General features: G+C 36.8%; 1 protein-coding gene and 1 non-coding gene across 2 annotated transcripts; one reads left to right on the top strand and one right to left on the bottom strand.

The window, feature by feature from the left end:
* Positions 1-630: 630 nt before the first annotated feature.
* On the bottom strand, positions 631-4,842 carry LOC143462492 (cell division control protein 42 homolog). The gene is made up of 4 exons (XM_076960684.1): positions 4,511-4,842; positions 4,329-4,387; positions 1,863-2,077; positions 631-1,736 (listed from the first exon to the last, which is right to left on the bottom strand). The coding sequence occupies exons 1-4, from the start codon at positions 4,728-4,730 to the stop codon at positions 1,460-1,462; spliced, it is 771 nt and encodes a 256-aa protein (XP_076816799.1). The 5' UTR covers positions 4,731-4,842; the 3' UTR covers positions 631-1,459.
* A 3,279-nt stretch (positions 4,843-8,121) lies between these two features.
* Positions 8,122-8,193, top strand: Trnat-cgu (transfer RNA threonine (anticodon CGU)). The gene has a single exon. It is a non-coding gene; the product is annotated as a tRNA-Thr (tRNA).
* Positions 8,194-17,874: the final 9,681 nt, after the last annotated feature.

Raw genomic sequence — 17,874 nt, 5'->3', positions numbered from 1 at the left:
CGCATGTCGTCGACCGCCTACCAGCAAACGTCAAGCTACTCATGTGCCGTGTCTTGTATCCCTAACCTAGATGCGTCAAACTATTTGGGAGAAAACACACCAATACGAAGTGATCGACTGACTGATAGCCGAAAAAACGATTAAAAGACGCAACCTAATACACTGAGAAAGGATGTGCCACTCGTGTTTGCTTCGGTCGGCGGTTTTATTCGTGGTGTACTCTATCAATGCAAAACGTACGGTACTGACGTTTGTTTTTGTCACTTAGCGAGCAATAACTGTCATTAGAAAATAACTGATTACTTTTTGCACCTAAACAAACCATTCAAGTTTTATTTTCGTGACAAAGCTTCCTGCCCGCTTGAGACTAAGTTTACAATAACCTATAATACACTGCCCTGGAGCAATGCTAAAACATAGTGACAAGTGCACAGCTTGGGAAATCTTCCCTTGTAAAAAGCAAAGATTGCAAGTTATAAATAATTAATCTATTATACCGTGCGTGGCTCCAGCGCTATGTTTTAACATTGCTGTATGACACCATTTGGTCATCAGATTTGCTGTAACTTGCAAGCTCTACCTCAGTTCACCTATACCTTTGTCTTTGGTGGTAGCTAATAGCAAATAAAGTGAAGTCAATGATTTTATTGCTGATGAGAAACGATCGTTTATGAGAATATACAATAAAAAGGCAGCAACAAGGACATTGCGACAATCCACATCAGAATTATAACTTATGTCCCCAGTTATGTGTCCACTTTTGTAAACAATTTACATTCTGATTGTTTCTCTTTCAACAATTATAAGAAGGAAGTTAATTTAGTACGCATACATATATAAAGAAAGATATGAAAACATTGAGAATGGACAATTAATAAACTTAAGTATAACACCAACATTAGGATCGTTCCAGCAGGAAAGGAAAGCAAACTGCGATCAAAGAGCTGAATAAAAATGAAAAATTACACAGTGCAAATGTAACCCGATACCCGCTCGGGGAATATAAGATTTCTTCCCAGGCTCAACCGTGAGGCTTTTTAAAAGTAAATTGCATCATGAAAGGAAAATAGTATAATGGCATCAAAGGGCAAACAACGCTCATCAGCTAGCCGCAGGCGAGCACGAATTCAAAGGAAATCAGTTCACCAATCTAGTTCATCAAGTAAAGAAACGCTCCAGTGCAAAGTCTCTAATGACAGGCGATCGGTTATACTTTGAAAACAGCGTTGGCGCAAATGCAAAATTGCTGAATAGCAATAACAGGGGATAGTTTTGTGAAGTGCCGTTGGTGGTTTATTGTGCGTTTTTTACCTTTTACATAACCATAGCTGACGATGTATAAGGCCCTTTAGTTCCGCCCTTAGCCACGCTCTTGTGGCTTGTTGCCTAAAGAGGCCTTCTTATTTGGCATTCTTCCCTTTCGCGTTAAGCGGGAGAAGTCCTTTTGCAGGAATAAAACTCAGGCAAAACAAAACGCTTTCTTCCACCAAACGACGGATTTTCGACGGACTTGTATTGCCTTCCATTGCGCCTGCTCTGTGGAGAGCGACTTTTTCTTTCGCCAAGATCTTTTCCTTTTCTTCTGTTTGTTTTCTTTATATTCGAGAGCCTCGACAATGGCAGTGTCAAAAACTTCTTTTAGGTTTTTCTGCGTCAAAGCGGAGCACTCCATGTAGCGAGTTGCGCCGCACTCGCGGGCGAAATCGATTCCCTCTTCTTCTGTGACTGGATGCTCACTGAGAAGAAAAAACGAAAAGTTTAATAAACTGGATAGTAATACTCATTGTAACATTTGGTTATAACACAGCCAATCGTAACAAAATCTAATCAAGTTCGACATCTTTTGGGACTGTTTTACGCACCTATAACGTGCAAGGTCGACGAGGACATCCACGCTGGATCTGAGATCAGTTTGAGTTCCAACGAGCACGATTGGTATTTTGGGAAGATATTTCTTGATTTCTGGGAGCCACTTATCACGGACGTTGCACAAGGATGTTGGCCGGACAACGCTGAAGCAAACCAAGATCACATCCGTTCCAGGATAACAGAGAGGACGCATGTTATCAAACTCGTCCTGAAAGGAAAAAGAAATTACTTAAATTTTGATTGCGTATTTCAGTTTGATTTTAAAATAATTTTCTTGATATTGAAAAGTTAGCTCAGCTGAATGTTTAAACACCTGTCATTATAGATTGAAATGCTCATAGGAAAGGAATCGATTTCCGTTCTCTTATCTATTGTATTTGCCGTTCATTGCTGAGCCTGAATTACAGTGTTGGTAAGCGCAGTGACGCAACTGAGCGTAAATAATACTAGGTCCCAGGATAATAATACGTTGATAGATATTATTTGAACACATCCGTTTGAGCTATGAATTGGAAACAACGTGCTATTGAAATCAAACACTTGTGTTATGGTCCAGTATTATTACGCTTGCGTTGTCGGATAGAACAAAGAATCCAAAAGAAAACCGCTATTTATTAAAAGTTTAGTTTTGCGTTTCCTTTTTTTCGGAGATTAATGTAAGCAAGGAGGCAAAACGGAACTGGAGTGCTTTGTACGAACGAAACGAAGTGAAACGCCATTGAGGTCTAAATTATTTAACGGAGAACGCGGCCGGAGAAACAAACGAAGCATATAATAATACGTCAGGGATGTCATAGTGCATTCACCATGAATGCTATCAAATGCGAATTTTCATAAGCTTACCAGTTACCTTTTCTACAACCATGTTCCATTTGTCTGTGAATGACTGACAGCTTAACTACTGTACTGTGAAGTAGGCCACATCTTAACCTTTTACACGAACAATAATACCCCAACACGGGCATATCATTGTTTACTTATACATGAAAAGCCAAGTTTTCGCTTGACTAACCCGAAGTCGACTGGTATGCACTAATTCGTATCGGGCTCAAAGAGTAACATGCTTACTAACAAATTGGTTAATTCCTTTGAAGTGGGCCAGACACAGCAGCAGACAAGCGCCCAGTTGTCTAGCGCACAGCAAGTGAGTTTATTACAATCTTTCAGTCAAACATGGCCTATCATTTAAAACGTACGACTTCGAGAACTTTAATTTGGCATTCGCAAGTGAAATGAATCAAGAAATGTGCGTGGGTTTCAAACTTAGGTCTCTTGCCGTATATGCAAGCGTGGGTGACAATGGATGGACCACCTTAGCGTCAGCTGATGTTTTTATAGCAGCGCATATACATAACACAGCTTCAAAACTAACAGTCCCAAACCGATAACAACACTTAGAAGGCAAATAAAATAAACTCCCCGCTTGTTAAATCTTACTACATTGACTAATTGTTTTGAAGTACCGGCTTGCTTGGTTCGTGCAGCAAAGCTTATATAGTTCCACAGCCACACACCCAATTAGGTTTTGTAAAGTGCATTTGAATAGTCGGCTGTTTAAACAACGCACAGGAACTGAAATAGACGCTTGTTGAAAGTACCGGGTTTGGTTTGACATAAAACTAAAGAAACACTGTGAAGTGTGTCATGCTGTAAGACAACAAATCGTATAGGAAACAGTGGAGGTTTGTACGCATAAACTACCGTTCTTTAAAATTTTACCGTGTGAATGCGGATTATTCAAAGGAACTCAACAATGGCCAATAAATATATAGCGGTAAGCTTAGACGTAATTCAACCTTTCCTGTAAACGCTTTTCTACAGCTTTCTGCCAAAGTAAATAAAAACCGGAATTAAGCGACTCTGACAATAATGGAACAAAGGACAGCAAAAGAACAAAAACTGAATTTGCTCTACAATGTTTGCTAAAGGTTTTCAAAGGCTTCTTGTCGCGAAGTACACAGTGGTTTACCAGTGGTGTGAAGACAAAAACAGCTGACAAGCAAATCCCACTAATTAGTTCAATGACGTTAAAGATAGATAGGTAAGCAAGAGTGGGTTTACAGCTAACAAAGGCGATGTTTGATGGAGGGATTACCATTTGCAAAAGGTAAAAGATCAAGCGATTTAGCAACGATGGTTAGAAGTGCCTCCTGGAGACACTGTGAGTTGTGTAATTAGTGCCTCCCAGCGTTTTACACGGCAATTTACCTTTTAGCTGGTGCTGACAGAAGGTAATAATAATAACTCCGAGTTACGCAAAAGCCATCGACAGTAAATCTCAATAGGTCTGTGATATGGATATACTGTATAGTAGCTTTGACGACAACGTCATCTTCTAATTTTGGCCATGTGAGCAAACACATTCAGCTGAGTTTTGCTTTTAACATACCACAAAGGATTTAGTTACAAAATAATTTGCTTTTAAATAAACCAGTAAAACTAACATAAGTATTACTAACCTGGCCTGCGGTATCGCACATTTGTAGACGAGTTGGCTGGCCATCAACATTTATTCGGACTGTAAAAAACGTTTTTGTTTAAAACAGACGAAGAATACATTTAAAATTTTTACGAGATATTGGCAAACTTACATGGATACAAATATTAAAGTTATAACTAACTAATGCACTAACTAACTCACCAGAATAATTATCGAAAGCAGTCGGCACATATTCCGTTGGGTATCCATTGGTTGTATAACTGACAATTAGGCTGGTTTTGCCAACTGCGCCGTCTCCAAGCAAAACGCACTTCAGTCTTTGTTCTCGATCTTCCGCGCACTTGTCTGCGGCCGGTATGACGTCTGGGCTCGGACGTGGAAACTGGTGATGCCCGTAGCGTGATGGTACGTCTGGAGCCATTTTTCTTGAGCAATAGTGTTCCGTATTACACAGAGTTATAAAATAAAGTAATTTTGCAGGAAGTTTGTTCACAGATCGCTACAAAGCTGGTAAATGTATAAAACAGTGGTCATAATGAATTCTATTCCTAAATTTGGTAAATTGGCTATTTTTGTCGCTTCAAGTCTTTCTGAGACTGCATGTGATGTTGTTGCATTATATGTCTCACTGATTTACTGAAAGTAAATCCTGCAAAATATTCTTACAATATGTACTTAGGTCACTGAATTCATCAATGCCTTTCCACAACAAACCCCAGCCTATTCAGCCAACAACTGCGCAAAGGGCTGGCAAAACGCAGATTTATGACTGACATGACCTTCTCTCCTATTTGGCATAAGAAAAACAAAAGCGAGAACAAGACGTTCGCGTTTCTTTTTTTCTTTTTCAGCTTTGGTCAACGTGAGTATATCGCTTCCACAGATGTGAAACTGCAAAAAGTAGGCTACCTATTAATTAACTTCGAAGTGGAACACATTTTGGACTGGTAATACAAAATTTACAAATATGTCAAGACGTGTTTTTTAAATTATTTCTTGAAATGATTCAAAGGCAAGGGTGTGAAAGTTTGGTTCAAACATTTACAAGTCTGCGTATAATCGTACTCGTTAAATGCATCAGCTTAATCTCTCTTGCGACCCCTATACGCTAATTGTTGCAAATGTGATTAAATTGGATGATACGATATAAATCAGTGTTTCTCAAACTTTTTGCGATCGCGTACCACTCATTCGTTTTTTTTGCTACACTGCGTACCACCTGGCTCCTGAATGACTTATTTTACTCAAATGTACCGGTATTTATTAGTTATTACCGTTATTACTATACCATAACACCAATGAATAGCAAGAAAACACAATTTAATTTGATAGAAGCAACTGTTTATTCTGCACAAGCTTGTCTATCCGGGGCAACACATTACTCACAGCACATCGAAAATCATGTTCAGCGGTACGCGGTACCACTTAAAAAGCTCTCGCGTACCACTAGTGGTACGCGTACCACAGTTTGAGAACTACTGATATAAATCGTTACACAAATACTGTTTATATTTCAAAATTTGTAAATTAATGCAAAGCATATGTTTGCTATTTGGCACTACAAAAGCTACGAAGGTCGTTTTTGTGGAGTGAAACATATACCTATTGTTATAATACAAAAGTAATGTTTTTCATGCCGTACCAATCAATCAGTATTTATCCAACAGCTAACTGTAGAATAGCATCATAAAAAGTCCTACACTGTACTTGATCTATAACCAGCTTCATGAGTTTTTCCTGCTGTGCAATTTCTAAGTGTTTCGAGTCTTCTTGCATATGTCATACTCCTGGCCTTCTCATTTTCGCGCTGCAAACAAAACCATATTAAAACAATCTTGTTGGCACCATAAAGGAATTTCTAACAATTAAAGGAAGAAGTTTTTTATTATTTTAGGCCGCTTTGTTCTTCGTTCGTCTTAACACTTTGCTTTTGTAACTTTCAGGTTTTCCGCAGCCTTCAGCTATAACTTATATGTACCGGCCGTTCTTTGATGCTTTCATAATTTTTTGCTGAATAAATGTTTGTTTGTTTTCATAACTTATCAAGGAATATTTTAGTTGGCTTAACAATTGCAATCATCATGTCAAATCAAAGTTTCAAACGAATACTTAAAAAAATACCTTTTATGTGGAGTTCAAAGGTGTAATCACATTGAAAAACGAAATAATTCACATAAATACAGCAAAGGACTTGCTTTAAAGTGGGTTATGTCGACTGCTATTGCTAGCAATCACAACAATATTATGACGACATTTTGCCCGAGGCCAGTTAAAATAGTGTTAAAAACGTTCTCAGTGAGGATAGGTCACTTTAACCCTAATCACCAAGGAAACAACAGCAGTACTGCCAGCTCAATTGTTACTGTAAGAAAAACAAACATTTATTTATTAACGTGGAGAGATTTTATTCACAACTGTCCTTTCTTTTCTCCCCTTACTCTGCTGTTTTGAATGAACAGATACCCATGAGGCAATTACCCTGAACAAAGCCTTTATTTGTATCATAAAAACAAGCTTAAGTAATAATGTTTCACATAATTATTAGGTTTGTGATGAGTGCTTGCGTCACACAATTATATGTTTGGAACTATTTTTATTTCATAACTTCCAAAATTGCACATTTTAACTTTTAAACAAAACTGTAATATTTTCCTGCAGTTGGGCCACAAACATAACTTTTCTTACGCCGATGAAGACAGATAAGGATTTTTGCTACGATAAAAATGTATATTTGCTTATAAATACTTTAACCCGACGTTGTACTTCATCGTAATAACAACATCAAAACATTTGCTTTGGTAATAAGTCATTATAAATTAACTTGATTTTAGATATTTCAGTAATACAGCAGTAGGATTAAGCAGTGTTATGGCAAGATGGTAAAGTGGTAATCGATTGGTTGTCATAACGTTGGATTAATTTAAACCGATTAGAATCCATGACAAATATGCGATGTTGAGGTAAACTTGGCTGCATTTTAACCAAGCTAGTTATTCTAAGTATGCCGGCGAAACTCCATCATATTCGTATGTCGTCAGCAAATTGAAACTTTAAACAAATTATAATGTAATGTCTTAGGAAGCAGGTCAGCCCAAACCTCTTACATAGAATTTATCATAAACAAACTCATTCTACATTGCAATACTGCTTGTTACAGCCTACTCACATGAAGCTCATCTGAGTAATCTCTAATATTTAAAGGCGTAAGGGCATAAGGCTTGTAATACTCATGTTAACTCTTTTGCTTAACTGTTATAAGTAAAGTGTCTGTTTTTCTCGATTGCAGCACAATCTTGTTTAGGCTACGTGTTTGTTTCATTGTTACGATGTTTTAGTGTTACATAATGCAGTGTTTTGTTTTATTAACTTATTTTTAGTAAGTTTATTTTCTATTATTATGTAAATGAATATGATATATTTGCACAACGACATCAACATATCAGTAAACGCCTTAACACAACTATTGATTTGTAAACGATTTTGATGTGATTTTAAAGAGCATGACTGCATGTTTTGACAAATTATAGCTTATGTCTAAGCTCAAAGATGGCCTTCTTTAGTTGGTGTTCAATAGATAGCCTTTTTTACTTACTGAATGAGGTCTGTAATCATGATAATGAAATGAACCAAAACTACCTTTCCTAATAACAGTATATAATGAAATGCTTGTTCAAAAACACAACCACATCAAAGTTAAGTGGTGTGTTTTCGAACGTTCTTATTGGTCAATGACTAAGTTTTTTTGCGAAACGCTATGTTTGCAAAGTAAAAGGATACGAACATAATGGAGTATTTTTAATGGCGCGAAAGGAGCCGCTATAGCTCAGTGGTAGAGCACTGGTCTCGTAAACCAGGGGTCGTGAGTTCAAACCTCACTGGTGGCATAGTTAGTTTTTTATTTTTATTGCGTTGCTTTTCAAGTAATGATTTCTTTTAAGTTGTCAAAAATTAGGCAAGATAAAAGTAAAAAATTGATAAAGATAAAAGTCATGAAATTGCATCAAAAACGAATTTATAACAATGTTATTATTTGGACTTTATTATTACAGTCAAAAACAATAATTTCGTCAGAGTTTTATTCACAGAAATCTTGAAGGCTGCAATTCAATTTCAATCAAGTAATTGACACGACGTAGAAAACTAGCTCCTTGAGTTTAATGCGATTAGATCTTGGGTTAACCCACTGGTTTAACAATTATTTCTAGTGTTCTCAAACTTCTAAATCGGATTCCTATCTTTCAGGCATTGTTCTATCGAAGCTGTTAATTACGAGTGTTTCGTTTCAGAATAAACAAACTACATGTTTTACAGACCAGACAGGATTAGGACTGGGGGAATTTGAATAGAGAAAGCGAAATTTTGTTATCAAAAACCTTCAAAAAACTTTATTCATTGATTGAGTTGATTACATCGCTTTTCTTTTTCGGGTTTGACATACTTTTCAAAGCTTGCCTTATAGTATTAGCACAAATAAAACTGAACGTTGTAATTAATCCAAAGCGTACAAAATTCCTGTTAACATATTAGGTTACACAGTACTATTAGTTTATGTATATACTGTACATATAATTTATTTTGAATACGGGTAAAATTTAACATTTTTCCCGTATTTTCCCCATTTTTACCGCATTTTGTCTTAGTATACCTTATACTAATGGATTTGACTCGGTTCACTGCCAATAATTCATTTTGTTTTGTTCTGAAAGTAGCTAGTTTATGAAAAAACCACAGTCATGGGAAATTTTAGCTTTAAACTCTAGTGTTGCTCGCTTTCTGGAACGGTGACCACCATGACGTCTGAGTTTCCTCTCCAGACGTCATAGCTTTTTATATTGCTTTGATGTGCATCGTTCAGGTGGTGTGCTTGAAATTACGTTTTCCTCACGCTGTAGTATTATTTTTAATAAAAGCCAGTATATTGAAAACGTATATTCAGATAGTTGTTGGACAATAAATGATCCCTGAAGTAAAACAAACTTTTTAACCTTTTACTATAATCCTTTGCTTTGATGATCTGAAACTCTTCACCCAAGATTCGGGCTATCATTCTGTGTGTGGGGTATATACTTTGAATAAACAGTAACTTTAGAGAAATAACAAAACATTTATTGAAAAACGATTCTTAAATCTACGCACACCCACAAGTAAACATTTAACTTTGGTATAATAGTAATCAAGCTGTAGTGAAAAGTAGAAAATTGCTTCATTACAACGACGTCGGTACCAATCAAACCCCAATGATTACAATGATGTGGACAAGTTAGTCCACTTACAGAAAATAAAATGATATATTTGTCGACGTGACCCTTGTGTATATGTATTACCATAAATTGGATGTTCGTTCGTAATGACTAATGACAATAAGTATACGGTTAACAATTTTCGGAAATTCAATTACTGTCATCGACCAAGATCAAAGTGGGTATCAGCGGTCTTGATCTCAATGCTACCCAGTGAATATTTACTTAATAGTACTAGCCTGGCTTTAAGTTTGTTTACCAATAGTTAGAAGACGAACGTGTTTCATTAAATTAAGCCTTTGCTCGCTGCACACAATTACGTAATAATTTAGAAATTTGTTGCCGTACGTATAATAAGAATAACTTAGGATTGATAAACCAAATATTTTTGGTTGTTTTGTAGTCTACTGTGCATACCGAAATGTTATGCTGTTCAGAAAGATAGCTGAAAATGCACAACAATTTTTCTGTCACTTACAAATCCGTTACATGACGTCTGGTCAGTAACAAAACACCAAAAACATGTACGCAAGTTGTCGAATAAGCGTGACTAGTATGTAACATAAGATCGTGTTATTATGGTGAAGTTTGCGAAAGTTTGTGAAAGTTCAAAACAAGATATACTGTGACTATATGTCACAAAGCTTTTCGCATCCAATAATAATAACGGTTTCTTGGAGGTATTTTGAACCAGATTTGGGAATATTATGTGTTAAACTTAAACTTTTTATGCTTGTAAAAAATTGTAATGGTCGATCTATCCATAAAACATTAATCTAAAATCACTTGTTATATATTCATTTTTGTAATGACAATGTAGAGGCGTTTTTCTGGAAAGCTAAGGAACTTATTGCATCAAGCCTAATAAGATAAAGCAGTGGTTCTCAAACTGGGGTCCGCGAGACAATTTTCTGGGACCGCGAAGCACCTTTCAAAAAAATGCCATCAAGCCAAAAGCTCGAAACCGGTTGAATGTGATTCACGATATTAGGGCTGCGTTGTTCAAAAAGGAGCCAAACATTGCTGAACTGGTTGCAAATAAGCAGGTACACCCGTCACATCGATACCATAAAAACCAACGTGTTGTTTTGTGTTTATTTGTGTTGGTTTTGGGACCGTGAGGCGTTTAAAAAATTGGTAGGAGACCGTTGCGTAATTTTTTTAAAAAAGTTTGAGAACCACTGAGATAAAGGAACTTTCCTCGATTATATAATTGTCTCTTTTACGTTATGCTATGTGTTACGTTATGTTATGTTTGCGTAAAATTGACGGTTTTGTTCAGAACTTTAGAGTTGGCTTTTATAGTGTTTTCATTCAAATAAACCAAAAAAACGTCGTCCTGCCTCCTCTATATGACCTTTGATTTAAAACAAGTTCATGGCCCGACAGGTCAAGGAACTCCGTGAGAAAATTTTGGCGAATTTTGAGAAGATTGATTCACGACACCAATCAAGATCGATTGCGGAGAAATTGTTGTGACCTTTTCCCGCTCAAGACTTTATACTCCGTGCATAATTATACGAGAACCATTACTGCGTTTACTGAAATAATTGGACTCAAAGTTAAAAGAGTTACTGAAAGCTTCAAGCCCAAGTAATTTTTTAAGAAGAAATATATGGGCTATACTGTAATCCTCTTTTGCATATCGCCTATGATGAAAATGCTATTTTGTACTAAGTTACATTTAGCTGCATTTTAAGCTGTTCTGTACTTTATATACATTATATTTTCATCTAAATAATAACTAATTCATAATGCTGTGGCGCAATCATACTTACCATTATCACAGTATAATATAAGTTTGTGCAACACACGCTGCTGAAGCCGAATACATTCGTAACATGACGTTCCGATATTTCCAACAAGCATTATAATTTCGCTTGCTTCAGTTCCACGAAATATGAGGTCATACCGAGAAAAACTCTTCAAGAGTTTATCATGGGTTTACAGAAACTGCCGTGAACTTATTGATCACTTGATAAGTCTATGCGGTTAAGTTTGGAAAGTAGTATATTGGATTAGAATCAAGCCGCACGGATGTCGCTAGTTGTTAGTACTTAAACGAATTTTGGCACAATAAGCAAATGAAATCATAAGTCACATAATAATACACGGCTGGAGGCAACTTTAAAACCCGTTCAGGCGAAAATTTACAGCTCTCTGAAATCACAGTGTTTACATGTATAGTGTTTACTTCTGAATCATGGAATATCACATGGGCAAATACGCTTACCTAATGCATAGGAACAGACACGCAGCAACTGGTGCAACCTTTTTACAGACTATGTTTTCCAATAAATTTTATGGCTATTGATGCACCTGTCATATCATTGTTTTCCACGTGATCTCTCGCTTTCCCCCTTGTTTTTATCTTCGATGTTGGTTTAGACCCCACACAATCACAACAAAAGCGGTCGTATTTTCCGCAAGATCGGAGCTGTTTTGACGGTTGTTTATTGGAACAAACGTTTACTTTGTGTCACGTCATAGTCATTACCACGTCGCGTTGGTATCCCATGTGCCACAGGCAGGGCTTTCAAGGGAGGTCTGAACTGTTTGGGCTATAGTAGTAAATAGAGACTTACGAACAAAGGCATTAAAACGAATGCTTCGCTTTGATCCAACGCAACAAAAAGGCGATCAAAAACAGCACCTTGTATGCACAAACATGAGTCTCAGGTAAAGGTTTCTAAGAAATTATTAAAGTTTCTTTTAGGCGATGTGCAAATGTTACAATGGTAAAACATTAGCCAAGCACTGTTGAAACCGGTGGATACCAGACAGGTCGGGTTGACTTTATCGGAAGACAACGGAATCAACTGTATGCGCTCCAAATAAAGCAGTCCACTCACAAGCATGTTGTGAGTCATTACAAGCACTAAACGTATATAACAACCATCCTATCACATGCTGTAGAAATAATAACACGTGCTGCCGTGCGCTTTGGAGCTGAAAGGTTAACAAATAACAGTTCGAAGATTGCGTCATTAACAACATACGTCATTTCGAAACAATAGTTATAATATCAAGCCCGCAGATTAATACAACAGTTCAACAGGTGGTTGTTTACCATGTTCAGGTAGTTTTTAGTATAAAATTTTTTGGTTTAAGTCACGTCACGCCAAGGGGAAATATTACCCACACTTGCTTTTTGTTCAACCTTTCTATCCAGTGCAAGGTCTCTTAAACAATTTTTGTATCAAAACGTTTCCCGAAGCATGTTTTCACCTAACGTGGAAAAGCGCACAACAGGTTTAAACCTCTCGACCCCTCGCGTGTCAACTTAAGAAAGACGTACGGCGTATTTTCGTCGTTCCCTTGGCTTACTCAAATATGGCGAAAATAAATTCTGACAGAAATTGTGCAGGTACGTGTCGAGATCGTTAACTTAGTTCCCTTTATAAAAGCTAATTCCGGAAAATCCGTCATATCCGACAACAAAGTTGTTGTGAAATTTTCACGTACTTGGAATACAGTATTTACTGTGCTTGGGAAGCAACCAGCAAGTATTTAACAATTGACGATATATTTAGGACTACTTTATATTTTAGAAAATAGACAGCAACAATATTTCAAAGCAGTTACAAATTATTACCATGATTTTAATGATCTTTAATATTTTTCAGTTCATATTATTTCAATGCTTTATGCTCAGTTCAAAACATTGCGCAAATGCCTACACATTGACTAACATAAAATAATTATTAGGCTATATTACGTTTTTCTTTAACAGAAACTATAAGTATCGCTAATTGCAAAGACAAAAATGACACCGTATGTGTCTACAAAGCACTATAATTCTACTGCGCCACCATTGGGAAGGAAATACTAAGCAGATATTTATGAACACATAAACAACTTTCACGACGCTTTCATCACTATTCCATCCATTTGGAAAACTTTGATATGATAAGCAAAAAATCATTGGTATGTCTGCTCACCGCGGCCTTTATTTACACAGAGGGTCGCTAATTCACTTGAGCACCTTTGATTTGTGCGTATTCAAGCAAAAGACGATAGGTCTAGTATGCTTCCACATGTGCACATAGGCTGGGAAACATTGAGTCAAGCGGTCGTTAGAATGCTTCAAATATTTTTGCTATTTGCGGTTACTATTTAAAGCGACTCGCGTTTTATGTTACTTCAAACATCAGCAGATTATAGATGTAAATTTTGTGGCCGGTCTTAGCAAAGCTATTGCATCACACTTTTGTGGAAAATTGTCTGGCTTCGCTGCAAAACTCTTTGCTTTGAACATGGTATTAGTACATAAATCCGTTTAATCCGGTCAAACAATGATTTTATGAGTGTTGAAAAAGTGTTTTTTACAAAAGCGTTATAAAACTTAGTTTTCTTCTGACAAACAACATCAACGTCACAAAAAGTTTTCAATGGTTGAATTTTTATATAGATAAAAAGTTGAGCTCCATTTCGTGGCTTAAATTAGCCTTAAAGGGAGAATGATTCATTTTTATTACGTTTCTTAAGCCTGTTATATGTCACTTACAACGCACAAATAGCATCGGGCTATTTTTACAAGCAAAAAACACCGCGTGACATGGCACAATGGCAAATTACCGTCACTGATGATGAAAACGACCCAAAATGCCCTTCAAGATTTGTCTTGAAGTTCGACATGGACTTTAAACACGGCCACTGTTGCCATAATTACCTTCATACAAGTAACCGTAATAACACTGTGATGCTTTTGCGTCGCCTTATCATTACGTGATATAATCACTACGAACGGTGTAATTTTCTGCGGTATGGGCTACCCAAGTCAAATCTTGACACGTTGTAGGCAATGTCAACCTGTTGCACTTGTCAAAAGGCTTGTAGCGAAGACTTTTTCCGATATTACTTGTAAATTATTAAATTCAACGTGGCAATTAATTATTGATAATTATTTTCTTTTCTCATTAATCGTCTCAGAAGTTTCCAGAAAAATCATTCTCATTGTTTACATGACAAAAAGGATCGTGGTCATCAGCATGACCGCGTTTTAGGAAAATGATTTCTGACAAAAGATAATGGCCCGAAGTGCTATTCGCCTGTATAGAAATATAACTCCAATTTATATGCTTGTAGGAATTACCCTGGGTTGTCAAATGTATCGCGCTGTTTTCTATGGTGCTTTTTGGTAACGATATTGAGTTATATTTAGAGCTATATATTGATCACACACAATACTGTTTTGCCGATTAAACATATGATATTACATCACAAGGTATATGACGTTTAAAGCGATATGTTATTTTTGAGAAAACGAAACTCAATGAAGTGGTGTGGTATACCATTGAGCTTTTTTTGACCTGGTCCAATACTTGGAAACGGTGACCACAAACAATCCTTCCAGAAATGTACTCTTCCTGATGTGCTAGTCTTGCTTAGACTATTGCCTATAGAAGAATAAAAATGACGTTTATGATTGTGAAATATATGTCAACTGCATTTCTCAATATTAAGCCTTAAGTCTTGATAGACGTTGTTTTTATGTCCGTATAAGGTTTGAAAGTTAGCAAGTTCAAGAGAAAAACAGGTCGAGTGGTCGTCATCGTTGTGAAAGGAATATCCTTACAACGTGATCAAACGCAGACACTTATGACGTAATCGAAGCCACGTCAGCCATTTTAGACATCATGTAAAGTAATTACAACGCCAATCATTTCAAAGTGCTCGACCTAATAATAGGTCACTGCTGCAAACTGCAAACTTTGAAAAATAAAGGCTGTAGTTAACTGCATGTAATGACTGGTATAGTGTGTTATACTCGTCGATGTTATCTTATAGTTCCGCTTTCAATCTATTGGCAATGTCAAGGATGTTTTTTTCCCAGCAACAAATATCTGCTATGAAAGTTTTGATTTTGTTTGTGTTCTTTTTGACAACTCTTGTTTATCGTGTTAAACGTCACTATTACTGTTGACAAAGATTTTTCAATAACACTTTGAACTTTGGATGAAGTATGAAAACTAATCACGTAACACATATGTCAGATCATTCGGAAATTTCCCTTTAAAATGCTATAAAGGGAAACTTACATCAGCAAAATTAACGCTCAAAGCTGCTCTCTATATAACTCCTATCAAAGCTTATTAGATTTATATGTAAAATGGCCTAGAACATTAACGAACGAAAAGTTTCGCAAGGGATATTCCAACGTTAACTTACACCCGTTAAAGTGCTGTTTGAACACTGTTTCGAGATAGCCGCCGTTTGTTTGTACATAATATTTTAAAATTCTGTATTAAAATTGGACGTTGACACTGCTATAAATTTATCATTTATTAATGCTAAAGTTACGCCACAGTAATAAAATACGACATTAACCTGTTGCGATGACGTTATTTACAAATGGTACGTCCTACATATAAACCATATTTTGAGTATACGCCAAATTTTGACCTTTTAAACTAGTTATAAAACGTCATATTTCAAAGACCCTGAAAGGTCGTTTTTGATATTTTCCACAACATGAAAGCGTATAAAAATTTGCTGCTTTTTGCACGGCCTTTCTCGATGAAGCTTTTCATATGTTATAACGTTATACCAACTTATGAACAAGTGAAGTAAACGTAAAACAAGAGGTGTGTATGGTGACGTCAGCAAAAAGTGCTGGTACTTTGATCGAGAACCTTTCTCAACCTTTTCCAAACAAGAATTCATTAAGAAGGACACAAAGCATATTGGGATCACGTTTTATTAATCCTGGATCAAATTCGTATGTTTGAATGTTTGCTGTTGTAGTTTACAAATGGATTTCTGATGGAAGGAAGGATTGATTATGGCGTGAAAGGTATTGGGGAGAGGGTGTGGGAATGTCACGACTACTGTCACAAAAACCTTCAACTGTTTAGAGTATAATGCAAAACTCCCATAGGAGTTTGAATTATATCCCGGAATATAATATATGGCGTGTTGTGTTTAGTTAGCGTTGTTCATACATCTTTGTCGACTTTCCTACTCACAAATGTGCGAAAAGTCACAAAAAAGTCACATCGCGCAAACAAAATTAGTCCAGGAGGTTCTTTACACAGGAAAAGCGGTTAATTTCAAACCCCCTGTTCCTTTTGAAAACAACGATAGTTTTTATAGTGAATAAAAAGACACGGGAAAAATTTCAAGAGGTCAATATAACGGCAAAGCTCGCGGTGATTTCGACTGAAAATTGAATAAACAGTGATTACGCTTCAGTCATGTGATTCGTTTTTCGACGGTGTGAACGCGCCCAGGTAAAGTGTGAAATATTAACTTGGTGAATAAGCGCGTCACAAGTCAAACAAGCCACGCCGTAATGAATTACTGAAAAAACACTGGTTACGGTTACACGGGTCCTTTTTGACGTGTAATTTCCCCACAATGTCGCTTTGGAAACTACAAAGAATGACTAACCGTTTGCGATTAAGGGTCCCACCACCAGCGGTGTGTATTGCGAGATATCGACTATCACTGTGATACGTGTTCATACGAGACAGACGCATGTCTGTGGCACTGACAGCTTTACCGATTTTGTTGTATTCTGTTCAGCCGTTTCCGAACCGAAGAAAAACCGCGTTCATAAACACTATAATGTTCTACGTTTACAAAACGAAACGTCGGTTATTTTGTTTGTGGGAGTTCCGTGTACAGTCTAACAACATTTTGCACCCGGTGTCATGTTCCTTTCTATTCATTGTACAAAGGAAATCACATCCCCTTTTTCGGAAGACGACAACTTCGAGATAAAAGTAAGTAGACCAAACCATTAAATGTATCCAAAAGAGATTGGCAAAAGTGCTTCCCACGGTGTCACAAATTGCAGAAAACGAGCAAGGGTCGTGGAAAACCCGAAACCATACATAGAAATGCAATCTATCCGCTTCGTCTCTATTTAATTCAATCTCGTTTTGAAACTTTTCATCATTTCTGGTACCAAAGAGCCGAGCAAAAAACTGCAAGCTTTGCAGTTTACACGTCTCCAGCGGACGAAACTGAGCGGTGTTTCATTTGTAAGCATATCATGGTTAGCAGCACATGAAAGCAAACTGTTAACCATGTTGGTATCACAGCTGTATACAGCAAACTTTCGCGTGGCAGCAGGCGACGCTTTTAAAGTTTATTCGAGTTTTCGGAAAACTATACGTCAAGCTATACCGATGACGTTTCAAACCTATGCCTTTCATTTTTGCGTAAAGCTGTCGAATAAGGAACAGCATAGGCTGTAAAGCTTTGGTATGTAACTGACTAACCAACCGCAGGCTCCAAAGCGTTAATGACTGAATTTCCCGATAGGTTTCCTTATTATTAAGATCAAAGGTATTCAGAAAGACGATCTGGATAGAACGC

Source organism: Clavelina lepadiformis, chromosome 6 (assembly GCF_947623445.1).
Source record: "Clavelina lepadiformis chromosome 6, kaClaLepa1.1, whole genome shotgun sequence".
In the NCBI taxonomy this organism is placed as follows: domain Eukaryota; kingdom Metazoa; phylum Chordata; class Ascidiacea; order Aplousobranchia; family Clavelinidae; genus Clavelina; species Clavelina lepadiformis.
Note: the sequence above shows the minus strand (reverse complement) of the source record. Positions and strands in the feature narration are given on the sequence as shown.